This window comes from Camarhynchus parvulus, chromosome 2 (genome assembly GCF_901933205.1).
Source record: "Camarhynchus parvulus chromosome 2, STF_HiC, whole genome shotgun sequence".
NCBI classification, from domain to species: domain Eukaryota; kingdom Metazoa; phylum Chordata; class Aves; order Passeriformes; family Thraupidae; genus Camarhynchus; species Camarhynchus parvulus.
This window is the reverse complement of record NC_044572.1, coordinates 130,146,119-130,168,758: the sequence shown is the minus strand read 5'-3', so window position 1 is coordinate 130,168,758 and position 22,640 is coordinate 130,146,119. Positions and strand designations below refer to the sequence as shown.

Below are 22,640 nucleotides of genomic sequence, written 5' to 3'. Positions count from 1 at the left end.
CTAACCAGACCCAGATTCACACTTTCCATTACTTATTTACATTGATCTTATGACTATTTTTATAGATCCATCAGAATAAGTGTGCTTTTACTCTTTTACTAATATTTGTTTAATTAAGTTAATTAATTACAGGTTAACTGAAATGTCGTACAAAAGACCTCACGCAGCTTTCAAAGTGTACTGGGAATCCTAATCCTTTTTTTTTTCTTTTTACTAGCAGTAAGGATGAAGTCAATAAATTGTCAATTAATAACATACTTGCTTTGATGGCTCTTCAGTAATTTACTTTCATACCACTTCATAAATTTCTTAGGAAAACTTCTGGGATCGCTGATACAGTACCTCTGCCATGGGAAAATTTCGTTTAAATCTGCTCTACTGCCAATAAACCAATAAGACTTACTGGCTGATAATCCTCCCACACTACACTGTTTAGGTATATGCACTCAAGCAGCAAAAGTTTAATTTGTTCCACTAATGGCACAGAAAACTACTCAAACTTATTCACCATATAAATTTGAACTTCAGTCTGCTACTTTTTGTTATTCCTTGGGCAGAAAATTCAAGTCATTGGATGTTTTGTAATTCAGACTATTTTATCTTTTCCTTGATCCAAAGCATAACAATAATAATGGACACTATCAGCAACTAAATATTAAGCTGCACTTCACAGAAGAAACATAGTAGAAAACCTGAATATTATTTGCATTGGCATACTGACATGCAAGACACATTCTGCTGTTCTAAGTAGGTGTAATATTATTTTGAAACTACTCAAAGCGGCAATGCTAGCTGCCTTGGACATATTTCAAGTTGCCATACAATAGCTTTTGTTTAGAATTTCTAGTGGGATAACATGCACTTTATTAGGCTGTAGCCTATTTGTTTAGAAGATAATTTAATTTTTTAAAGCACAGGAAGAATTCAGTAAAGAAGCCATATAATGCTAAAAATATTGATTTTCTCTAAAGTTGTGTTGATAGCATTGATGCTGGTTAATAGAAACTAAAAGATGATAATTTGGAAGGCAAATTTCATTTACAAGTGCTGCTCATGTCAAATAGTCATGACAGGACAAGGCCAGATGGAGTTCCTAACAGAAGTAAGAAAAAGTGATGAGATTGTAAGATATTTTTATTATTATCCTATCTAATGCAGGAAAATTACTGGAAAGTAACAGGAAAAATTCACTACACATTTATACTAAAATACATATCTATATATACACACACACACATATATATAGATATTTATATAATACACACATATATATACACACACACTATACTTTCTATCCCACATATATAAAGGAGAGTTTGTCTGCATTTCCCTAAAAAAATATTGATCACGTTGTCCTGGTACTGGCAGCAAATAGGTAGAATTTGTCAAAAAACAACAAGAGTTTGGCTAGCATTCTTCCTGGGGTATGAAGAACCAACTGCAGACTTTCCAAAGGGACTGACTTATGGATAAAGGAATTAAAGAAATTGTCCTCCTGTTCTGCTAGTAATCCTCTGGGAAACAAGAGGATCTCGAGCTAAAGAGATTTATATTTTCTCTTAAGTTGCAGTTCTACAAGATATTTATAGGGCTACATCACACGATGCATCATGGACTAGACCATCAGTTTTCTAAGCATCCTCCCAAATCTCAACAATACTCAGATTATCTTATTCACAGACACAATGAGAATAAATATTTTGTTCTCTTCTTATACTTACATACATGTATAGCTAAACATGAAAATGTTTAAGAAAATTATACCAGCTGTCTGGTAAGTATACATTCCCACTTTTCCCCACCCTAATTAAGAAATTGACCCTGGCCCTTCCAAATTCTTATTGTGGAATTCCAGTTTAGGGAATGAAGGGTAAGAAGAGGGCTTTGTCTCTTAAGAAAGCAAATAAAATTCTCTGAAAAAATGGAAATAAGTAGGACTGCAAGCTGGGTTAGTTTCATGTTTTTATTAGTTTTATTATTATTATTATTATTATTATTATTATTATTATTATTATTATTATTATTATTATTATTATTATTTTACGACACTGTTTCTATTTCTCTGAAGCAGCAATCATAGAAAGGCTTCTAATGCTTCAATGCTGATGAGAGTCACAGCCCTGTGAGGCATGAAGCCCAACCAACCATGCACAGAGACTGGGTCACACACAGAGACTTGTGGAACACAGAAACAGCAGTCCTCCATGCTGGCTGCTATGTATAAGCTGACAACCACCCTTAGCAAAGAATTAAGGAATAGGAACATGCAGAGGTACCGCTACTACACAGAAGTGGAAGAACTTAGCCCCACATTGGTAAGCATGGCAGGAACTCAGATGTTGCTTTATTTCCTCAAAGCCAGGTCCAAAATGCCGCTGTTACTGAGTCTGAGTTGTACTGGCTTCCAATATAGCAGCATTCATTTGCAAGTGTTTCACTGTGGGGGGACCTCACAGAAAATGAATGAAAAACATCTTGTTCCCTTAGCATTACCTCATGCTATTTTTGTACAACTAGGCTTCTTAATTACCAATTTCTTTGCTCTTACAAACAAGCGTTCTGGAGTAACTTAATTCACATCTCAAAATAGAGAAACCTTTCATAGGAACTAGCTGAGCAGCTCCCATTTGAGAAGGGGTGAAAAACTGTGGTAGCTAAATCCAAATAGAGCCAAGCCACAGTAAAGGCTACAAGGGTTGGTGCATTCTTACTGCAAACATCCCTGCATCATACTCTTGCAGCAGCCCGACAGAGAACCTCAGTGGAAAACAGCAGTGCAAACCCATCCAAAATGCTCCACACTTTACACAAGTGTGTAAGATAAAATATTGCTCCCCCTGGTTATATAGAATCACAGAATTGTTAAGGCTGGAAAAGGCTTTAAAGGTCAGAGTTCAACCATCAACCTGGCACTGCCAAATCCACCACTAAACCACGTCCCTAAATACCACTTCTAGATGTGTTTTTAATGCTGTCAGGGACAGTGACACAACCACTTCCCTAGGCAGCCTATTCTAATGCCTGAACACCTTTCAAATGAATAAATTTTTCCTAATAACCAGTTGAAATTTCCTCTAGCAGAACTTGAAGCCATTTCCTCTTCTCCTATTGCTTGTCACTTGTGAGAAGAGATCAGCCTCCACCCAGCTACAAACTCCTTTCAAGCAGTCGAGAAAATTAAGGTCTCTCCTGAGCCTCCTCTTCTCCAGGCCTACCAATCCCAGCTGCTTCATCTGCTCCTACTATGACTTACCCTCTAGACTCTTCACCAGCTCCACTGCTGTCCTCTGGACTTGCTTCAGCACCTCAATGTCCTTCCTGAATTAAGGGGCCCAGAACTGGACACAGCACTTGAGATGTGGCCTCACCAGTGTCCAGTGTGGGGGGACAATCACCACCCTGGTCCTGCTGGCCACACTATTCCTAACACAGGTCAGGATGCCACTAGCCTTCCTGGCAACCTGGGCACTCACTGACTAACATTCAGCCACTGCTGACCAGCACACCCATGTCCTCTTCCACAGCGCTGCTTTCCAGCCACTCTGGCCAAGTCTGTAGCACTGCATGGTGGTGTTGTGACACAAGTGCAGGACCCACCATTTTGCCTTGTCTAACCTCATACTGTTGGTCCCAGCCCACCAATCCAGCCTGTCCAGATGCCTCTGCAGACCTTCCCACTGTCCAACAGATCAACACTTCCAACCAACTTGACGTCCTCTGCAAACTGACTGAAGGTGCACTCAATCCCCTTGTCCACATCATGGATAAAGATATGAAGGAGGACTTACCCCAACACTAAGCCCTGGGGAATCCTATTAGTGACTGGTTACCAAATGGATTTAGTTTTATTCACCACCATTCTCAGGGCCTGGCCAACCAGCCAGTTTCCTATCTAGTAAAGAATACACCCATCTACACCATGAAAAAACCATTTCTCCAAAAGTGTGCTATGAAAAATTGTTTCAAAGGCTTTACTAACACACAAGTAGACAACACTCACAGCCCTTCTCTCACCCATTAGGCAGGTCACCCTGTCATTGAAGGAGACCAGGTTGGACAAGCAGGACCTGTGTCTCCTGATCTCACATTGGCTGGACCTGATCCCTCTGTTGTCCTGCATGTGCCATATGATGATCTCAAGATGATCTGCTGCATAACATTGCCCAGTACCACAGTCAGGCTGACAGGCCTGTAGTTCCCCAAATCTTCCTTCTGGCCCTTCTTATAGACAGGGGTCACAACTGCCAATTTCCAGTCACTTGGGACATCCCCAGTAAGCCAGGACCACTGGTAAATGACTGAAGATGCCTCAGTGAGCTCTTCTGCCAGCTCCCCCAGCACCTTCGGATGGACCCCAACTAGCTCAACAGACTTGTGTATATCTAAATTGTATGGGAGGTCACTGACTATTTCCCCTTAGATTATGGGGCCTTCATTCTGCTCCCAATGATGTCTTCCAGGTCAGGGGGCTAGGTACCCAAAGAACAACTAATCTTGTCATTAAAGACTGAGGCATTAAGGCATTAAGTACCCCAGCTTTTTCCTCATCTTTTGCCATCATGTTTGCCCCTGCATCCAATAACGGATTTTGTTGCTGATGTAATTACAAAAACATTTTTCATTAGTAGCCTGCAGTAGCCAGATTAAGTTCTAACTGGGCTTTGGCCCTTCTAGTTCTCTCCCTTCATTACCTCACAGCATCCTTCCAGTGCTTGTGAGTTTTCCAACCATTCTTCCAAAGGTTGGGAGCTCCTCTTTTTTTCCTGATTTCCAGCCAAAGCTTTCTGTTCACCCATGTCAGACACTTCTTCGTCAGCTCATCTTTCTCAGTTCACGGGTACAGCCTGCTATACCTTTAAGATTTCCTTTTTAAATTATGTTCAGCCTTCCTGAATTCCTTTGTGCCTCAGGATTGCCTCCCAAGCAACTCTTTCAATCAGTCTCCTAAGCAAGCCAAAGCATGCTCTTGGAAGTCCAATGTAGCAGATCTGCTGCTCCTCTACCCCCCTTACCTCTTCAAGAATGAAAAATTCTGTCATTTCATGATTACTGGGTCCAAGAGGCCTTCAACCACCACATCACCCACCAGCACATCCCTGCTCACAAACAACAGGTCCAGCCTGTGCCTTTCATAGTTCACTTGCTCACCAGCTGTGTCAAGAAGTTAACTTCCACACGCCAGGAACCTCCTAGGCTGTTTCCTCTCCAATGTATTGCATTTCCAGAAGACATCTGATAAGTTGAAGTCCCCCACGAGAACAAGGCCCAGCAATTGTGAGATTTCCCCCAGGTGCTAACAGAATATTTCATCTGCCTCTTTATTCTGCTTGGGAGGCGTTTAGCAAACTCCCACCAAAGCCTTGTTGTCCTTCTCTCTGACCCTAAAATAAACACTCACCTGCTGTCACCATCATTAAGCTCCAGACAACCAAAACACTCCCCAACATCCAGAGCTACTCCAACATTTTTCGTTCCTTGACCATCTTTTGTGAAGGGTTTATGGCAATCCAGTGCAGCACCCCAGTTGTGCAAGTCATTCCACCATGTTTCCATGATAGCAAATATGTCATCATTTTCCTGCTGCACAAAGGCTTCCAGCTCCTCCTGTTTGGTGCTCATGCTGAGTGCATTGGTGCAAATGCACCTCAGTTGGAATATTCATTACTGCCTTTTGGGGATCACAAGCCCTAATTCCTATGTAACCATTCTCAGGTACTTCCTTGGTTTCTAAAAATCCTTGTTTCTTTGCTGCCACATGGATTTCCACCCCCAACCTCCACCGAGGAGGCAGACCAAAGACCTTCCTACCACAGCATCATTCAGACAGTGGCATAGTGCCCCCAGCATTATCTGTAGTAAGCCTGGTTTTATTTGCTCTTTGATAAGAGCTGTACCAAATAACTCTATAGGGCTGCCTTGGAAAAACTATGAGTGAAGACTTTTACCCATCCTATTTCTACCTTTAAGGTGGATTATTCTCACCTCTCCTTTTTCCCAGTACCAGGAAGGAAGGCACAATCTCTGAGTTGGGAGCCTAATTTGCTGCCATTGTGTAGAAAACAGTTCTCTTTCCACCATAATTTTGAGACAGTGATTTTTCCAGGAAACAGACTAAGTACAAGTCATCTCAATTCTACTTGTAACAGAAAGAAGTAAAAAACCACTTGACCAATTCCTGAATGATCCTTAATTAAGCACCCTTGCAGTCTCACCAACTGCTACGAGTTTATTGTGAATATCCCTGAATAGATACAACATGGACTTTATTGTCTGTCTCCAAAGTGCAACACGAAGTTCACACTGCCTTACAGATGTTCCAACACCAAAACTGGATGTTCATGCTCTCACTGACTTCTTGTCATAGGAACTTCTACAATTCCTGCAGTAAATGAAGAGTGTTTACTTCCATACTGGCTACTTGGGAAGTGTGAGGATATTAGAGAAACATCTGGCACTTCTAATGAAAAATCTCTGTTTCAAGTATAACGGGATGCACACCCTTTGGAATTGTGCAAGAATTTGAAAAAAAATTAAACAGTTAATTTCCTATACGTCTGTCTTTTCAAAGAAAACATGAAACCAAGCTGTGAAGACAAAGAACCTGGCAATGCCATCATCTGCAAAAGACTGTGCAAACAGTGACATCCCATTAGTGCAAAGAGACAGAAATGCTTTTAATATACAGATTTTACCAGCCCACACATGCAGTTTATTTTGATATTTTACACATCTTTGGGATTATTATTTCCTCATTACAAGCACAATAAAAGTTAGTGAAAAATGTATGTATTTTAACAAAGCAAGTAAGATCTTAAAAAAAAGTTTGAATAATCTGTGCAATAAAAGTGTGCAAAAAAGCAGACAAATATTCTGATTCTTCAGTTCAAATGGCTCTAGAAAATAAAAAGTTTTGAACTGAGGATATAATGACTATAATAATATTAAATTTGGTTAGTAATTAAATGATCACACCTCCCTTCAGACTAAAACTGTGGACAACAGCTAGTAGCTGACATCTCAATTCAACATTTTACAGCTGCTTTAAAGACTCTAGACATTTGGATGCATGCATGCATCTTATTTTCCCAGGATTTCAAAGTCCACATCCAGGCTGCTGCTCAGCCATTATAAATGAGTAATTCAAGTAGGGCATGACTTCTTCTTGTATTAACGTGATAAAGATGTTTCGGTTGAAGTGCATCAACAGTTGTGTTAAATCATCCCTTTCACAGGCTTATACTTTGCTTATGTTACCAGTGAAGAAAAAGACCAAGTATTACTGGCTTCAAATTATCAAAAAAGTCTTTACACTAAACGTAATTAGTATTATGATTATTATATTTTATTATTCCTGCTTTGAAAACTATAAATATACCTTAACTATTTCATTTTGTAATTAAAAAGAATTTAATCAACTGATTGCAACTTGCATTAAAGTTTCATTTTACTTGTTTAGACACACAACTGCTTAGAGGACTGATATGTGCCCTTGAAATTACACATCTGGTTTCAGAAAATTACATTCTATCTGTAAGATTTTCCAAAAGTTGCTTTAAAAAGACACTTTTAAACATAAAAGGTTAATGTTAAACTTATCACTGAATAATAAATTTATTATGAAATTTGTACGAAAGAAGTGTTTTGCAATAATTTTACTAGCTGAAAAATATTAATCCAGGGCTTGGGCTAATACATCTTGCAAATACTATAAAGATAGCTTGAACATATTTTATTTTCTTGTACAAATCTTAATGTAACAACCTGAAAGACTTGCTCAACACTGAACTCCTTTTCTTTTATGACACCAGGGACATAAGAGAGCTCAAAAGTACAGAAGAGAATTCATATTCTCATTTCATTAATTTATTTCTATTGAATACATGACCAAACATGAACATAGTTACACTAAAAATAAGAAATATGCTGTACATATAATTCATGCATAGCCCAAAGCATAAAAGACATGCTTTATCAACTTTTACATAAACTGGATATCTGACAGATTACATCTATGGACATATAGAAGAGAAGAGAATATTATCTAAAAGTGATGATCCATCACCATATGTGCTCCATAACCCTGCTCACTAATGTTGAGCCAGATACTGTATTCAATAATTCTTATATTTAATCATATCTTCTCTTAATTTTCAAAGTATTGTTTCTATTTACAAAATTTCCATTATTTTCCCCACTTTAATTGGGAATTTCTAATATTATATTATATTTTATATTGTATTTACACAATATTTGTTTAGGGTTTAATTATTTTTATTCCAAAAGTAAAACAAGCTTAGGTACTTTTGAGGGCAGCAGGAGATAAGAAGAGGCAGTCAGCCACTAGTTTGTTTATTCAGATTATTCATTTGAAGATTTATTATTTATTATTAATTATACAGCTGAATAAACTCTATTTTAATTTATTTTTTGCATCATATTATTAGAACATGGTCTTTTTTCCACAGGTATGACAGTTATAAACACTGAAATTCAAAAAGACATGGCTCAAACTCTGGTCAGTCTGACTCCTTTCATGTCAACCTTCCCAAAGGCAGTGGTCTATTTTTCCAAGATTCCTGGATATGAGGCAGCATATCCAAAGATATTTCTTCAGCTTGGCACAAAGCCCAGACAAGCAGCCCAGAAGCTCTACAGTGACAGATGGGGAACCCAGGCTAAATGTGCAAGAGTTGGTAGATGCAGGCAAACTCACTCTAAGAGCTGAAATGTTTGGAACTCCCCATCCCTTCAATTCACACTGTCAGAGTACCCATTCATTGCATAACCATGAAATGTTCTCAAAGGTTCAGAAAGTAGAACCCCAAAATTATTTGCTATTCTGCAAATACACAGTTTCTAAATCTCCTGGAGGAAAAAACACTTTTTTTCCAGACCTGTCTACTTCATCTTGAAAATACATCAGAAATTAGGAAAACACTTAGGAAAGCCAGAGCATGCACTAATATGCTGTGCTGAAAGTGGTATAAACAATTTGCAGCACAAATGAGTTCAGATGGAAACTCAGAAGTCAGGTCAGCAAATTACTTTGCTCTGGCATATGTTTGTCTTAACTGAACTGGCTGCAAGACCAGGGCAACACCTAGAATCTTCTCTTTCAGACGTGACTTCTGGAAAACAAATGTTTTTTTTTTAACTTTTCCAAATGCCTTGTCTTCAACTGAAGAGTGTAAATCAGATTAAAATGAAGAATTAAAAATATTTAGTTATTTAATTAAACTATATATCCACACTAACCCTATCACTGCATTTCTCAAATAGATTTAGCATTCCATGTGATACTGAGAATGTCAGGATAACCTCAAATACACCACATTTGAGTTTGAATTTGCTGTACTGAAAGCCGGTTATTTAGAGATACTCAGCATTAATGGCTCACCTATTATAGGTAAGCTAATTTTAGCTGTTAAATAGAACTGAAAAGTTACACAATACACTGTTTTCCTGATACCAATTTTAAGTACTTCTGCCACCTTACCCAAGTATATATTATGTATTTTGAACATATTAGTTCTATTTCAGTGCACAGGTAAAATGAAATCAGCTCATACAACACAGGAGTGATTAAATGGTCTAAAGATTACAAGTGAATAATCGTTCCTGCAATACTAATCTCTATACAGTCTGCAGATTTCTGGTAACAATAGAGCCTGCCCCTGAGAATCTTCACAGTACATGAGAAAAACAGAACTAATTTAAATGTTTCCAAAGTTGTACACCTTAAAGGTCATCTGTCTGTTCAAAATTAATTCAGTTTGGTCAGCTATAGGAGTCTGTACTAGATTGCAAGTCATCACAGAGGTTATCTAGTTGAGTTTAAAAAATAAAATACCATTAAAATTCTAACCTATTTTGCCTAATCCTGACTGTGAACTGTTGCTTTTTACATATAACCAGCTCTTCACTTGGTAATGGCCCAACTTTAACTGCTGACCACAACTGGCTACTCACAACATCATAGGAAGGAATTTCTGTGGGAGCTTCTGAAGAGTAATGTTTGGGTAGAAAGGGACAATGTGGTTGAATATTCACTCTGACTGCATCCTGAATCAGAAAAATGAGATTATTAGTACATTTGTATTAGAACCAGAATATTGGAACCTTGGGAGTGACCTGTAGCTTTTTTTTAAACTGCTACAGAGCTGAACCATGAAAATTACTGAAAAACAATTCAGATTTGGAACAAATATATTTATATATATATTAATTTCTGCATTAAAAATAGGATGCTTCATTTAGCGCTGTTTTTATCAAATGTGCTATGATGTTATTTAATTACTTGTTACTAAAATTTAAAAAAACCTGAAGTTGACCTAGTCAAAATGCATTTATTACCACCAAGAGTCTACTGATTTTCAGTCATATCTATTTAGCATTTCATTACAAAAAAGTAGCCATCTTATGTGAATCATTTACATCAGTAAAGAGGCAGTGAGAGCACTACAATTCAATTATAAAACCTGGAAATAGTTTAAACACTATTTGAAAATAAACAGCTCCAGTCCCTTATGGCCATGTCTGGGAAGTGTCCAAATGCAAGTTAAAGATCCCATGGCATTTTTTCAAAATGGGAGGGAACTATCCCAATATGCTGGCCAACATATATTTTCTCAATTAAAAACAGATTTCAATGTCCAAAGCTATGTGTCAGCAATTGCTGAGAGCCTATACCTGCTATGTTTTCAAAACACTTGAAACCAACAATAGGTATCTAGTCACCTTGCTGAATAATGCTTTTCCAGATGCCATAAGTGGGAAAGGTAAATGCATTTTCATAAATAAAGGAAGCACAGATACATCAGCCTCTACCATTATGAAAATAGAAATCATCATTTGAACCCACATGTAGATTTTTTTTTTCCAATAACAGAAGTGTTAAATATGACTTTGTTGGCCATATGGAACACTTTGATACTACCAGATTTTAAAATGAACAGAAATCCAATGGAACACATATGCACACACACAAAATAAAGGTAGCAGAAAAAAATCTCATATCTGCCATTCCCTAACTTCTACACATTTAATGAGTTAAACGTTTAAAAAAGAAAAGGCTTTTCAACAACTTCTTTTTAATTACTTTTACAGAATTTTCTAGGTTATGAGCTGTTTAAAGAGAAGGTGGAGAGATTTCTTTTATGTACTTTAAAACCTTCATACCTCTTACTACCCCCACCACTGAAGAGCTCAACTCTTTAATTGCCAATACTGAAGCTCAAAGTCCTACCCCAAGAACTACAAGATCAACTACATCATCTACACTGTTATCCTGAGTTAAAAGAAAAAAAAGAGCAGACAATGAGTTTTTACAAAAAAGTTATAAATCCAGATGAGATGCAGGCTTTCCAGTTCCCCCAGTCACATATTTCCCAGTGCAACGTCTAAGGCTCCTGCTATTTGGAGTTGAGTCCCCATCTTCACAGCGCTTTGTTCTTGTTTTGCCCAAACTATTAATCTTAAGTGATTCAATTAAGAAAAAAAAAATTGGAAAAAAGGAGAAAGTGCTTCTTTGACTAAAGATATTGCCCAACTTCCACAGCGCAGCTGAACAGAACATCTCAAAGTCAGACAGGACTGAAAGAGTTCAGGGAACTCAACTACAGAGGCTAACTTCCTAAAAACTTGCATGACAGTGTAGGTTTTTTCCCATTTTTATTTTTTAAAAAAATCAGTTTTTAAAGTAAGATTTTACAAACTAATCCTTTTTAGTTACAATCTCAGAATTTTAGAACACATGTATTGCTGAAAGATTTATGGCATACTGAGAGAAACTGACCGCAACATAAGCAGAGAGATGAAAACACCTCTTCCCCAAGAGGATTTGCAGAATTACTTGAGGGAAAGTTGAACAAGCTGTCTTATTCCTGCATTGTGCAATTACCTTTCTATTATCAGAACTTCCTGGCAGTTGCCAGATTTATGCAACTCACTAGAAGTAGTCAATCTAGTTAGCATAGTATAGTATGTCCCTCCTTGCTGCTACTCCCACGCACATGAAACCTCCAACTGCAGCCAGCAGAGGAACAGACTGCGCTTGAGGACAAGTTTACTTCTCTCTTAGAGAAAGTACTAAGTGCTGGATCTTTGTAAGGCAGCAGATGCAGTGGTGAGCCAAGCCTGGAAAAATATTTGATATTTAACTTTGTTGTAGTGCACAGTACACTGAGGTTGTGAGGATAATGGCAGAGGATTCACACAAACTGGCGAATGTTAAAAGAGGCTTTACTTTCTCTTCCTTGGTATTAATTAACTTAACATTTACCACTCTTAACAACCTGCTCCTGCCTACATTATTCTCCCTTCCTGAATTGCTCAGCAGTACCACCATCTGCTGCCCTTGCCTCAATTTCAGCTAAACTTAAGATGTCAGACATTTTGTTTGCTACAATCAACTAATTGCAAAATCACCAGAGAGAACGGGAGGGAGAAATTGCATTACCACAAAATACTTCTGCCCACAAATTCTGTTAGAAAGAAAACTTCCAAATATAGCCTTGCAGTTCAGGCAGTTGAACTGCTATTTTAAATCAAATTTTGAAAACTACAGGACGTTGCCAGAATTTTTTTTCTAAAAATGTATACTTAACCAATTTAAATCCACCCTCCAAAGTAAGCGTACATGAATACTGTGTTTTCAGTAACTCATACTATTAACATTCATATTTTTCCAAGGAAAAATATCAGAATAAACCAGATTTTAAAAGCAATTAAGAAGATATAAATGCTGTGCACTGCCTGAGCGCAGTTCTCATAAGACCAGAGTCCTGGCAACTATCATAATCCTTTTGAAATTGTGCATATTAAGATTAAAGATCACTTTGTTCCTCTATTCCCACAACTAGTTGGTATGGTAAAGAGATCAGTCTCCTAGTTTTATATGTAACATCTTTAACATTTGCTCTCCTTTCTGTGCATGTGATTAAATGTAACATTTTGAAATCCCAAAGTTCTGAGAAAAACATAAATCCTTGTCCACAGCTGCTGTTTGACTCTGGAAACACATGCATTTTCTTTTCAAGCATCTACCATCAAAAAATCCCAAAGGACTTGAACTGGAGAACACCTGCATCTCTTCATTTAGTTCCAATAACAGAGTCTAAACTTCGAAATTACAAAAATAGATGCTATGTTCAGCTGCAGTTACATTCTCCCCCTAATTCCCGTGAACAAAAATGCTAAGAGCATGAAATCATTCAGGCAAGCTCTGTCATCGAGAGGATAAGATTTTTTGCACCAGAAGCCCAGTGGGAACTTGATAGAAAACTGGCAACAATTACAGATAAAGTACATAGTGAAATCCTCAGGGAGAGTAAAGGAAATGTAATAAGATAGATGGGTATAATTTTTACACATTTATGTCCAAACCACAAATGTGAATTGTCTTTAATTACTCCAATACACTAACCATTTTTATTTATTCATTGTGTTAAATCTTTTCAAAATACTTCAAATTAGACTATGAATTCTGTTTTACTAGGATTTTTACTTATTTACTTACTAGAACAAGAACTCATTTAAATTAGATGAGAACTTAAAAATATAATTGTTTCAGCTTCAAAATTCAAGCTAATATCCCTAGTCCAAGCACTCAAAATTAAATTTAAAAATATACCAATAACATGCTTTTTTAACTGCAAAAAGGGGGAATTTGGGGGGCATATGTAGGTGCATATGCATAAAACCAAACTTATCTCTAATCTCTCACCTCCTTTTTATTAAGTTATTTTTTCCTTTTGGCATGGGAAGGGGGTGAATGGAGCGATCTTATCTAAATCAAAATTGATAGAAGAAAAAAATTCTAAAGGTTTTGGAAGTTTGAGAAACATATCACTTAAACAAGAAATACCAACTTTTATAAGGTTGAATGTTTGCTCTTCAGCCTTTATGCAGCTTCGACAGATAAGAGAAGCCTTCCCACTCTTGCTTTGCTCCACTAAGTGTAGAAATTTGACACATATGAGCATGATATTAATAAATGTACTTTTGTTTACTCCCTTATTTCACTGCTGCATCATTGCCTATTTAAGCTGATCTCAGAGAAAACTTTAATAATTGTATTTTTTATTTTTGTTCCTCTTGATTTATTTGTAATAAAGCTGTCCATACACTGGCTGTGCACACACTCCCAATTATTCAATATGGCAAACCAAATAGAGCCTAATCAGCTCACCTCATCTATTCAACAGCTGTTCATAATTAACCACTAACACCAGCATTCATTTTGAAATCTCTCTCTTCTCTCAAAGGCCAGGTGAAACAAACAAGGTCTGCAGCTTGCTCCCAGGGTTAATAAAGCCACGGTTATTTCAGAAAAAGAGTAAGAAGACCTTCCCAAGCCCCCGAGGTAATGGAATAATCTCCTCTCTTGTACTTATTTATATGCCGCAGTTTAAAGAATGAGAAGCGTATTCTCTGATTTTTACAACCATGCACAGAGATACCTGGGACAGTTTTCATACAACCGAAGTATCCAAAATTAAAATTACAGCATAAGGACTAAATAAAATCATATTTATGTTCTTTGTCCCTAAATACTTCCTTTGCCATAAGTGGATCAGTTTTCCACGTGCTAATGACACTTTATGCAACAAACAGCAAAACACTCCTGAACAGTAATCGTAAGTTTATGCACTTGTTTTATACTTGACGTACAGTGTACATGCTGCACATCACATGCTCTAAATGCTACCCTTTTTGAAAGCCCTTCAAAGTGCTTTTTCCTTTGAATGGATGTACTCAATGCAGTATGGTACTGCTAGAACCATATTCTTTTTTTCCTCTTCCTCTCAACAGCACAAGTGAAATAGCAAAAAGGAAGATATCTTGTCAAATGCTCTATCCCTCAGATTGTAAATACATCCTGTAACTTTGCAGGGCCACATACAGACAAGCAGTAAAAGGAAGTTGCACAACCATCCTGATCACCCTGCATCATATGGTTCAAGTGATACAAGACAGTGGACACTTGCTGATGCAATAAGGAGAGGAGAAGGAACAGTCCTCTCCCTGTTCACCAGGTAAATGTGCCCTGATTTATTCAAGAATCTTATGCCATTTGCACAACCTCCTTCTCAGCATTTTATATCCAAACCTCTGCTTTAATTTTTGATCAAGTTTTTTTCCATTCAATTTAATGAATTTATTAGTCCAAATTCCTACTACAGAACACTGTGCAACATTATCAGGAAAAATTTCACTAACAACTTCAGTACTGCACAATCACCTCCAGTCATACAGCTTAAAAAAACCTTTTACTCCCAAGGGATGAGTTTTTTTTCTGTGAAATTATCCAGTAAAGCTTTTTAAACTCCCAGAAGTGACTGCAACTGATGGCAAATGCATTTTTATGCTCTCAAAGTACTTCATGTTTTCCCTACATGTAATTTTCACAGTAATAATGAAAATGATAGCCATATCTCCTGTATTAAAATTGTCCCAGTTTCTTCAGCATGTATTTAAAAGCAAAGGCTTTTGGTTTGGTGATCCTTTGTATAAAATCTGAGACAAATGAAACATTAATTACTCCTGGTTTAAGTTATGTTTTAAAAAAAATTAAGTAATTTGCAGTATGCCATTCTTCCTGTTGAATGAGACTGAACCTTGAGCAAATCAGTCAGATTTTTCCTCTCATATGTCACTCCTTGCAGGTGCCACCTGACAGGAGCAGAGCCACAGCAGGTTAGTGACAGCCATTGGGTACACAGAATCAATACAACTTCCCTGAGATGCTGAGGGAGCAGGTGAAGCGTCCAGAACATTTTCAACTCTAAAATCTTCACATTTTTAATGCACGTCCATTCATCTACGAAACAGGTACCACAGACAATTGTCTATTGCAAAAAAATGTTTTGTATCTCAAAATCCCTGGATGTGAGCCTGGTCAGCACTTCATTTGTCAGTGCCTTAATTCTCATTAAGAACCTCCTGTAACAACCCATCAAGGACTCCCAACCATCTAACTGGAACATGTATAATACTGATGAGCAAAAATATATGTGATCCTTATGACCTGTAACAAAAGCAGTAAGTGTACAGTATATGTATCCACAGAGCCTTTAAATTATAATTCATAGACTAAGACCAAAATTTCAAAATTAAACAAAAAATCCTCAAAAAAGGCAAGAAATGCAGCAATTAGTCATAGTAATAAATATTGGTGTCATGAACATTTAAAAGGTATTTAAGTGAATCAACAGGTGCAACCGATTTTAGCTTCATCTGACTAACTCAGATATTATTGAATCCTGAACTGCTTTTTGGCAATGCTTTAGGAGCAGGACCTGAAGATAATTGTTATAACAACACTGCTGTAAACATTTCCAACACGATGCTATCCAAAAAACACAGAAGTACAATTACCGAAAAAATAACCTAACAACTGCTGAAGTGCAGTGCTTACAAATATTTACTCTGTGTAAGAATCAAATGTTGCTTACATATGCACATAAAAATTGCAATGACAGTAATAAATTCACTGTTACTTTTCAGACTAATGACATTCAAGAAAAATTTCACAGGAAAAAAATACAGAAAAAAAAGCACACTTGAAGAGTTCAAGTTACTTCTGTGTTTAATAATATTGGGATCAGGTAATTCTTTTACAATCCTTAACCCAGATACTTTTTTGGATTGTTTTTGTCCCACTTTTCATTCCATGCCTAGCATGGCCATAGAATAAGCTTTGAAAAACATGAAAGCATGTTTTTTAAGAAGCACCAAACGGACAGCAAAACCCAGTTCCATGTGTATTTCACAAACTACATGAGTTATTTTAAACTAGACATACTTCAAAATTTTCAGTGTTGCTTAAAACAGACCAATGTTTTGTTTAAAGACCACAGAAACCATAAGAATGTCAGGTAAAAGTATTTATGCCCACAAAGTCAACAACACCCTTAAATTTAGCCAAACAACTCTCACAAATTATTAACTTCTGATTTAAGGCCACCACAACATCAAATTTGATGAGGTCGGACGTGTGCCCTGCAGTATTTTTTAGATTATTTTTTATTGTTAGCAAATTTTATGATAAACAAATTCTTAATAATAAATTTATATGAACCATTTTAAATCCAGTATGTCAGCTTCTGTATAAGAAGGCCAACCCAGTACCAGGAAGAGAGAATGGAACTAGTATTTTCTTCATGGATCCTGCCTCTCCTCCCTCCCCCCGCCATAATAAAATGATTATTTTAAAAGGCAACCAAAGTTAATGAAGCACTCCTTATTGAAGAAGACATAAATCAAAATGCAGCTTTCAGTTCTTTTGTCTCACAGTGAGCTAAAGTTACAATGTGTGCAGTGTGTTTGGAAGACACTTTGACATTTGGCACATTTTATATCAAGCCCCTCTTTTGAAAATCACATTGGATAGGAAAAATGTAATGTGATACCAGCTTAACAAGAGTTTTGTACTTACCAGAATTATGGCAGTAGTCCATATACTGTGGAATTTGGATTGTAAAGGCTACCAAATCTGGAGCTAAGAGAGATTCTGGCTTTCTACTCTCATTGAGCCATTTACTGCTGTGTAAGTCTCTGGTGTCAGAAGGGCCTTGAATTAAAGGAATCAGCTTCTCTTTTCCACCATCACCTAAGATAAAAATTAGATTCCTTACTGCTATTAGTGTAACAAGATGAACTTTCAAGACAAACATTCACTAGTCCAAAGAGAACAGCTATTAATTTACGTTGCGAATACAGAATTAAAAGAGCAAATAGAAAGAGCAGCATCACATAAACTATCTGGCAATCTACTTAATGTTTATCTTGTAAATGCCTTGACTTCCAGGAGGATTTCAAATAAAGTAATTTATTATCTTTAAAACAGTATTTTATACTGTTTTATAAATTATTTTATAAAATTTTATAAAGTAATCTTCTTAAACATCACCATTATCTCAATTTAAAGACACTCAATTTTTAATGTTCTTGACTTTAGCTGCTTTTTATCCATAAAGACATCATACACATTGATAAGTTCCCACATGCTCCTCAGGAAAAACTGTATTAAAGAAGTAAAAAAAAAAAAAAATCACAGAGTCCTCAAAAACTTTACAAGCAAAATACATACCTGTAGCATTAATGGAAAATGAGGCATTAAACAGTCAAGAAAATACACCAAAATAATGCTAAGGATAAAGCTAGGTGAAAATATTCTGTATTTTCCTATTTTTTGAATGCTTCCTGATTAGTATTTGTCTCAGCAGAAAAAAATAAAATATTTTTCTTTATTCAGTGTAAAATTTGACTATACTAGGCAAGACCGGATCATCATGACATACTTAATAATAACAACAAACCCCCAAAACAGAATACAAAAACCCCTCTCTGATTCACAGGAACAATGAGTAAATTCTTGTTTCAGTAACTCCCCTTGTAAAAAGCAAGGCCAATTCTCCTATACAGGCAATAAAGTTTTACATGGTCCAGCTGCACATACCTGGGGCTTTGGCACAAATTTTTATTGATCCCATGGTCCCAGAGGCACATTTGACCAATGATGTGCCGCAGTACTTCAATTCAACATTCTGGATTGAGCCCTCAAGAGTTGGCAGGGGATTCTTAGATTTCACACCTAATAAAAGAAAACTGCAAATGTACTAGCCTGTTGAATTTAAATATTTTTATATTCCTTCACCAAGGCATTTAAACTTAATTATATTTTAATTATCTACCTTAGATGTTCTTACAGCATTTTTGTTGTGATTCACAGGTTTTAAATGAAAGTGAAAGAATGCTGCATATGGGTTTTTTAATACAAACAATTATGCACGAAATATATATAGATACTGTGAGGAAAACACACAAGACCACTTAGAAATTGAAATAACAAATATGCATATATACACATAGATATACTTTCATTTTCACTTTATAAGTGCCACATTAACTATTCTCCTTCATGTTTTTATTACGACCATGTAATTTCAGGATCTTAAAATGACTAAGTGTTTTCAGCCTTTATTTAGACATCAACATTTTACTCAGTAGCTATGTAAAGCATTAGATCCATGCAGCTGAGCAGTACAGAAGGCCAACAGCACATTGCCATTTTTCAGCGGAAACTAGAGTTCAAACCTTGCTTTGGGTCACAAGTGGAAATAAGTTTTGGTGGTCTTTCCTCAGCCCCCATTTGTGAGCACCAGAAAACTACTGCACCACTTGGAAGAAGTCAGTGCTATTGGCAGTCACTTCTGAAGAGCTGCCCAGAACTGCGGCAGAAGCAGCAGGGGATTGTACAAGCCAGGACTGAGATTTGTTGGCAGCGCTTGAGGGCAGCCCCCCAAAACAGCCCCAGAGCACAGGTGGAGGAAGCCAGCCCTCCAAATCTGTACAACACTGCCTATCAGAAAAAAAACACATAAATTCACTAGCAAATTAGAAATAAATAGTTTCAACACCTGTAAGAAGTATGAAAGGAAAAACTAACAGAAGTTGCCTTTTTTATGGTTTTTTTTTCCCCTCGTGCAGAAGCAACTTGGAATTTGTCAGTTAAAATTGGCAAGCAGCTTGTTAATTATGCAAACATTAGTATAATTATGGAACCATTTCCTCATGTACGTAACATAGAATTTGTTCCAAAATCCATAATTATGCAAGGAAAGTATTGTGAAATATCAAGTAAAAAAGTATTTTTATACATATGACAATATTATTAAATACATTATTGAAGTGTAATTATCTACAGAATTAATTATTTAGGTTTTTTGCAAAATCTCTCCAAGACTTAACTCAAAGAACAACCTTTAATATATATTAACTAGTAAGGAAAAAATCCTAAAAGAAATTATAGGGAACAGAAGATTTCAGATTAAACTTGGTAATTATGCTTAGTTCACTGTGCCAATTCCAGTTCCTAAAGATCGAAGAATATTTTGTGGTGCATACAAAATCATTTAGCAAGCAGTCTTGACATATATTCAAGTTTTTTTCTGGTAAGACATTAAAATAACTTTTGAATAAAAAGTACTTTCCAAGACAGAAAGAAAGAAGAAACACATGAAGGGACACACAGCACATGGCAAAGCAGACTGCCATCTGATAGTAGGTTCCACACTCAAGGTATTATTTCTTATCAAAATTTAACCTGTCTTCTGTCTTTGAGGTATGTCCAGACTTCTAATTTGTGACTCAGGAAGGCTTCAGGCTCAAAGTATACTCACTGAAACTAATTTGTGTGCCTTCCCTTACAACACCCCATCAGTTCTCAGCCTGGAAGACCAACTACCAGTTTGTCTTGTGAACAGACCATCATCCCCATTTTTGTCCATGGTAAGCCTCTTTTAAAGCTGAAAATCCCCTTTGATCTAAGGCATGGTATCTGACACAATACATGAATTTGTGAAAAGAAACCAGGATATCTGTAAGCATTTCTGCTTCCTCACAGTTCCTATAAATTTGTGCAAAATAGAGGCCATTGCATTCAAATAAAGAAAAAGGGGGTGGGGGTGGGTGGGAATATTCTGCCAATTCTAAAACAAAGATTATTAAACTGTTTGTAGCAGCCAATATTACAGTTAAAGCATATCAAACTGAGGTCACAATTTGACCCCTGTCTTCTAAGTCCTCTTAAAACTGGTAGTTTCTTGCTGTTTTCATTTTTCAGCAATTCTTTTAAGAATCAAAATTAAAGCTGTGATGTGCAATACATTTCTCTCACTTCCCTAGGGAAGACTAAGTACTTTTAAAACTAAATAATTTCCATAATGGAGTTCACTTTTAGTTCATTATCCTGGACAACTTCTTTGCATTGCTACTAAAATTGTCCATGTTACTTACATACGTAACTTAAATTTTAGTTTCGTATCCTATTTGAAAAAAAGGAACCAAGTTAAGTATGATCATGCTCACTATTTGTTTCTGTTAACTCCTAGTCCCTCACCAAGTAACTTCCTGACTTACTGAATTTCAGCAAGATACAACAGCATTATCCAAGACACTTATTTTCTACAACCTTCATGAAAACGTGAGTGTATTTGCCCTCTTCAACTTCAATCATCAAATTCATGACAGTCAATAAAGTGTTGCTCAAATGAGCCAATGAACTGCTTTTCACTCAGCCAGCAGTTAAGGACCATGATGGGAGGCCGTAAAGCTGCACGGTTTAGCAGCTTTTTAACCCACAAACCCTTAATATATGATCACAGAATTAACCATCATATTTTAATGCATATGAAGATGTAACTGGTAGCAGTAATAAGGCTTTTTTTTGGTTTTTTTTCTGTTACAAGATTACGGTAAACACTTTGTCCATTGCTTTCAACTATTTGACGGACAATAGGGAAGTATTGGGAAAACACAGAGTATCTCATGCCTTCCTTCTCTATGTTTCTTTGACGTCAAATGCCAACCTGCTTTCAGCTTCAACACCTGATAAATACAGCATATCACAGTAACCAAGGAGAAGTTGCCAGAAAAAAATTCCACTCGGATTGCACAGCTCTGGACTGATGGATACTAAAAAAACCTATTCAATAATTACTGAAATCCTATACAGAGAACACAAGAAACTTAGAATGTCTAACTAGACGTTCATCACAAAGACAAAAATCACCTAAACTTAACGTGACCACCCTTGCCAAGTTACAAATATTTTTCAAGGCACAGAAAGTTTAGAGACTTTTAGTGAACCATCTCTAATGAACTGGTTTAAAATAAGAGGCCATTTTCTTCAGTCTGAAAATTTTCAGAAATTATGATCCATCTCATAAACTTGTCAAACTGGCAAGCTGCTCTACAGAGAAGAAAGAAGCCCTGTTTCCTTCATATGCCTCTATCTGTAGATTGCATCCCTGTAACTTCAGTTCCTCCCCAATAGTCTCCCTTATTTCTTTCACCATGGTACTATTATAAAATTGAAGTCTCAACAGTTGTTCACAGAACCAAAATATTCCTCAAACACCTATTTCAGCAAACAAATGTTTAAGCAAGCAAAGACTAGAGCTTCCTTCACTCCCCACAATGTTTATGAACTTTTCTTAAAGTAGTGTTTTAAGGGATTGATTGAGTATGAAGATGTTCAAACTCCTAGATTAGAAATGCTCCATGCCTCCATGTACTAACTGAAAATTTGCATGGAGACTAACAGACCACAACATTTTAATTAAGACATTGTACACGAATTTGAACACTAGGAAAACCAAATCTATCATTGCCAACAGCAAACATTATGCAAATTCAACATCCTGCATGTGAAGTAGGAGAAAGGCTTATTTCCAAGGTGCTAGACAAGAGAGAAGAACTTGTGCTGTACTCATTCTTCTGGAATCTCACTTGAAAAAGCACCACTTGGATTTACTTGACTTTGTTGCCCGGTGGAGTCAAATTAGGGCAACATGTTTTTTCTTAGTACAAATCACTTCTTCTTCAGTTAATGTATTATTTTGACCAGGAATAGGGGAATCAAAGAGTTTATGGAGAAAGAGATACATACGCCAGTTACCATCAAATGTAACTCATGGTTCCTTCCAGATAAATTTGCTAGATGTCTGGGGTTTTTTTCCTGGAAATATGTTGCCCATTGTAGAATGATTTGCAGTAAAAATCCAGTGTCTCCTTCCCAATACATAGCCATGCGTATACTCAGTAATCAAGTATAGCCTATTTCACTTGATTCAGAC

General features: G+C 36.6%; 1 protein-coding gene across 1 annotated transcript in view; it reads right to left on the bottom strand.

The window, feature by feature from the left end:
- Window positions 1–22,640, bottom strand: part of VPS13B (vacuolar protein sorting 13 homolog B) — a 430,139-nt gene that overhangs the window by 273,957 nt on the left and 133,542 nt on the right. Inside the window, 2 exon segments of the mRNA XM_030963535.1 lie at window positions 17,438–17,611; window positions 18,461–18,595. Coding sequence (XP_030819395.1) covers window positions 17,438–17,611; window positions 18,461–18,595 — 309 coding nt within the window.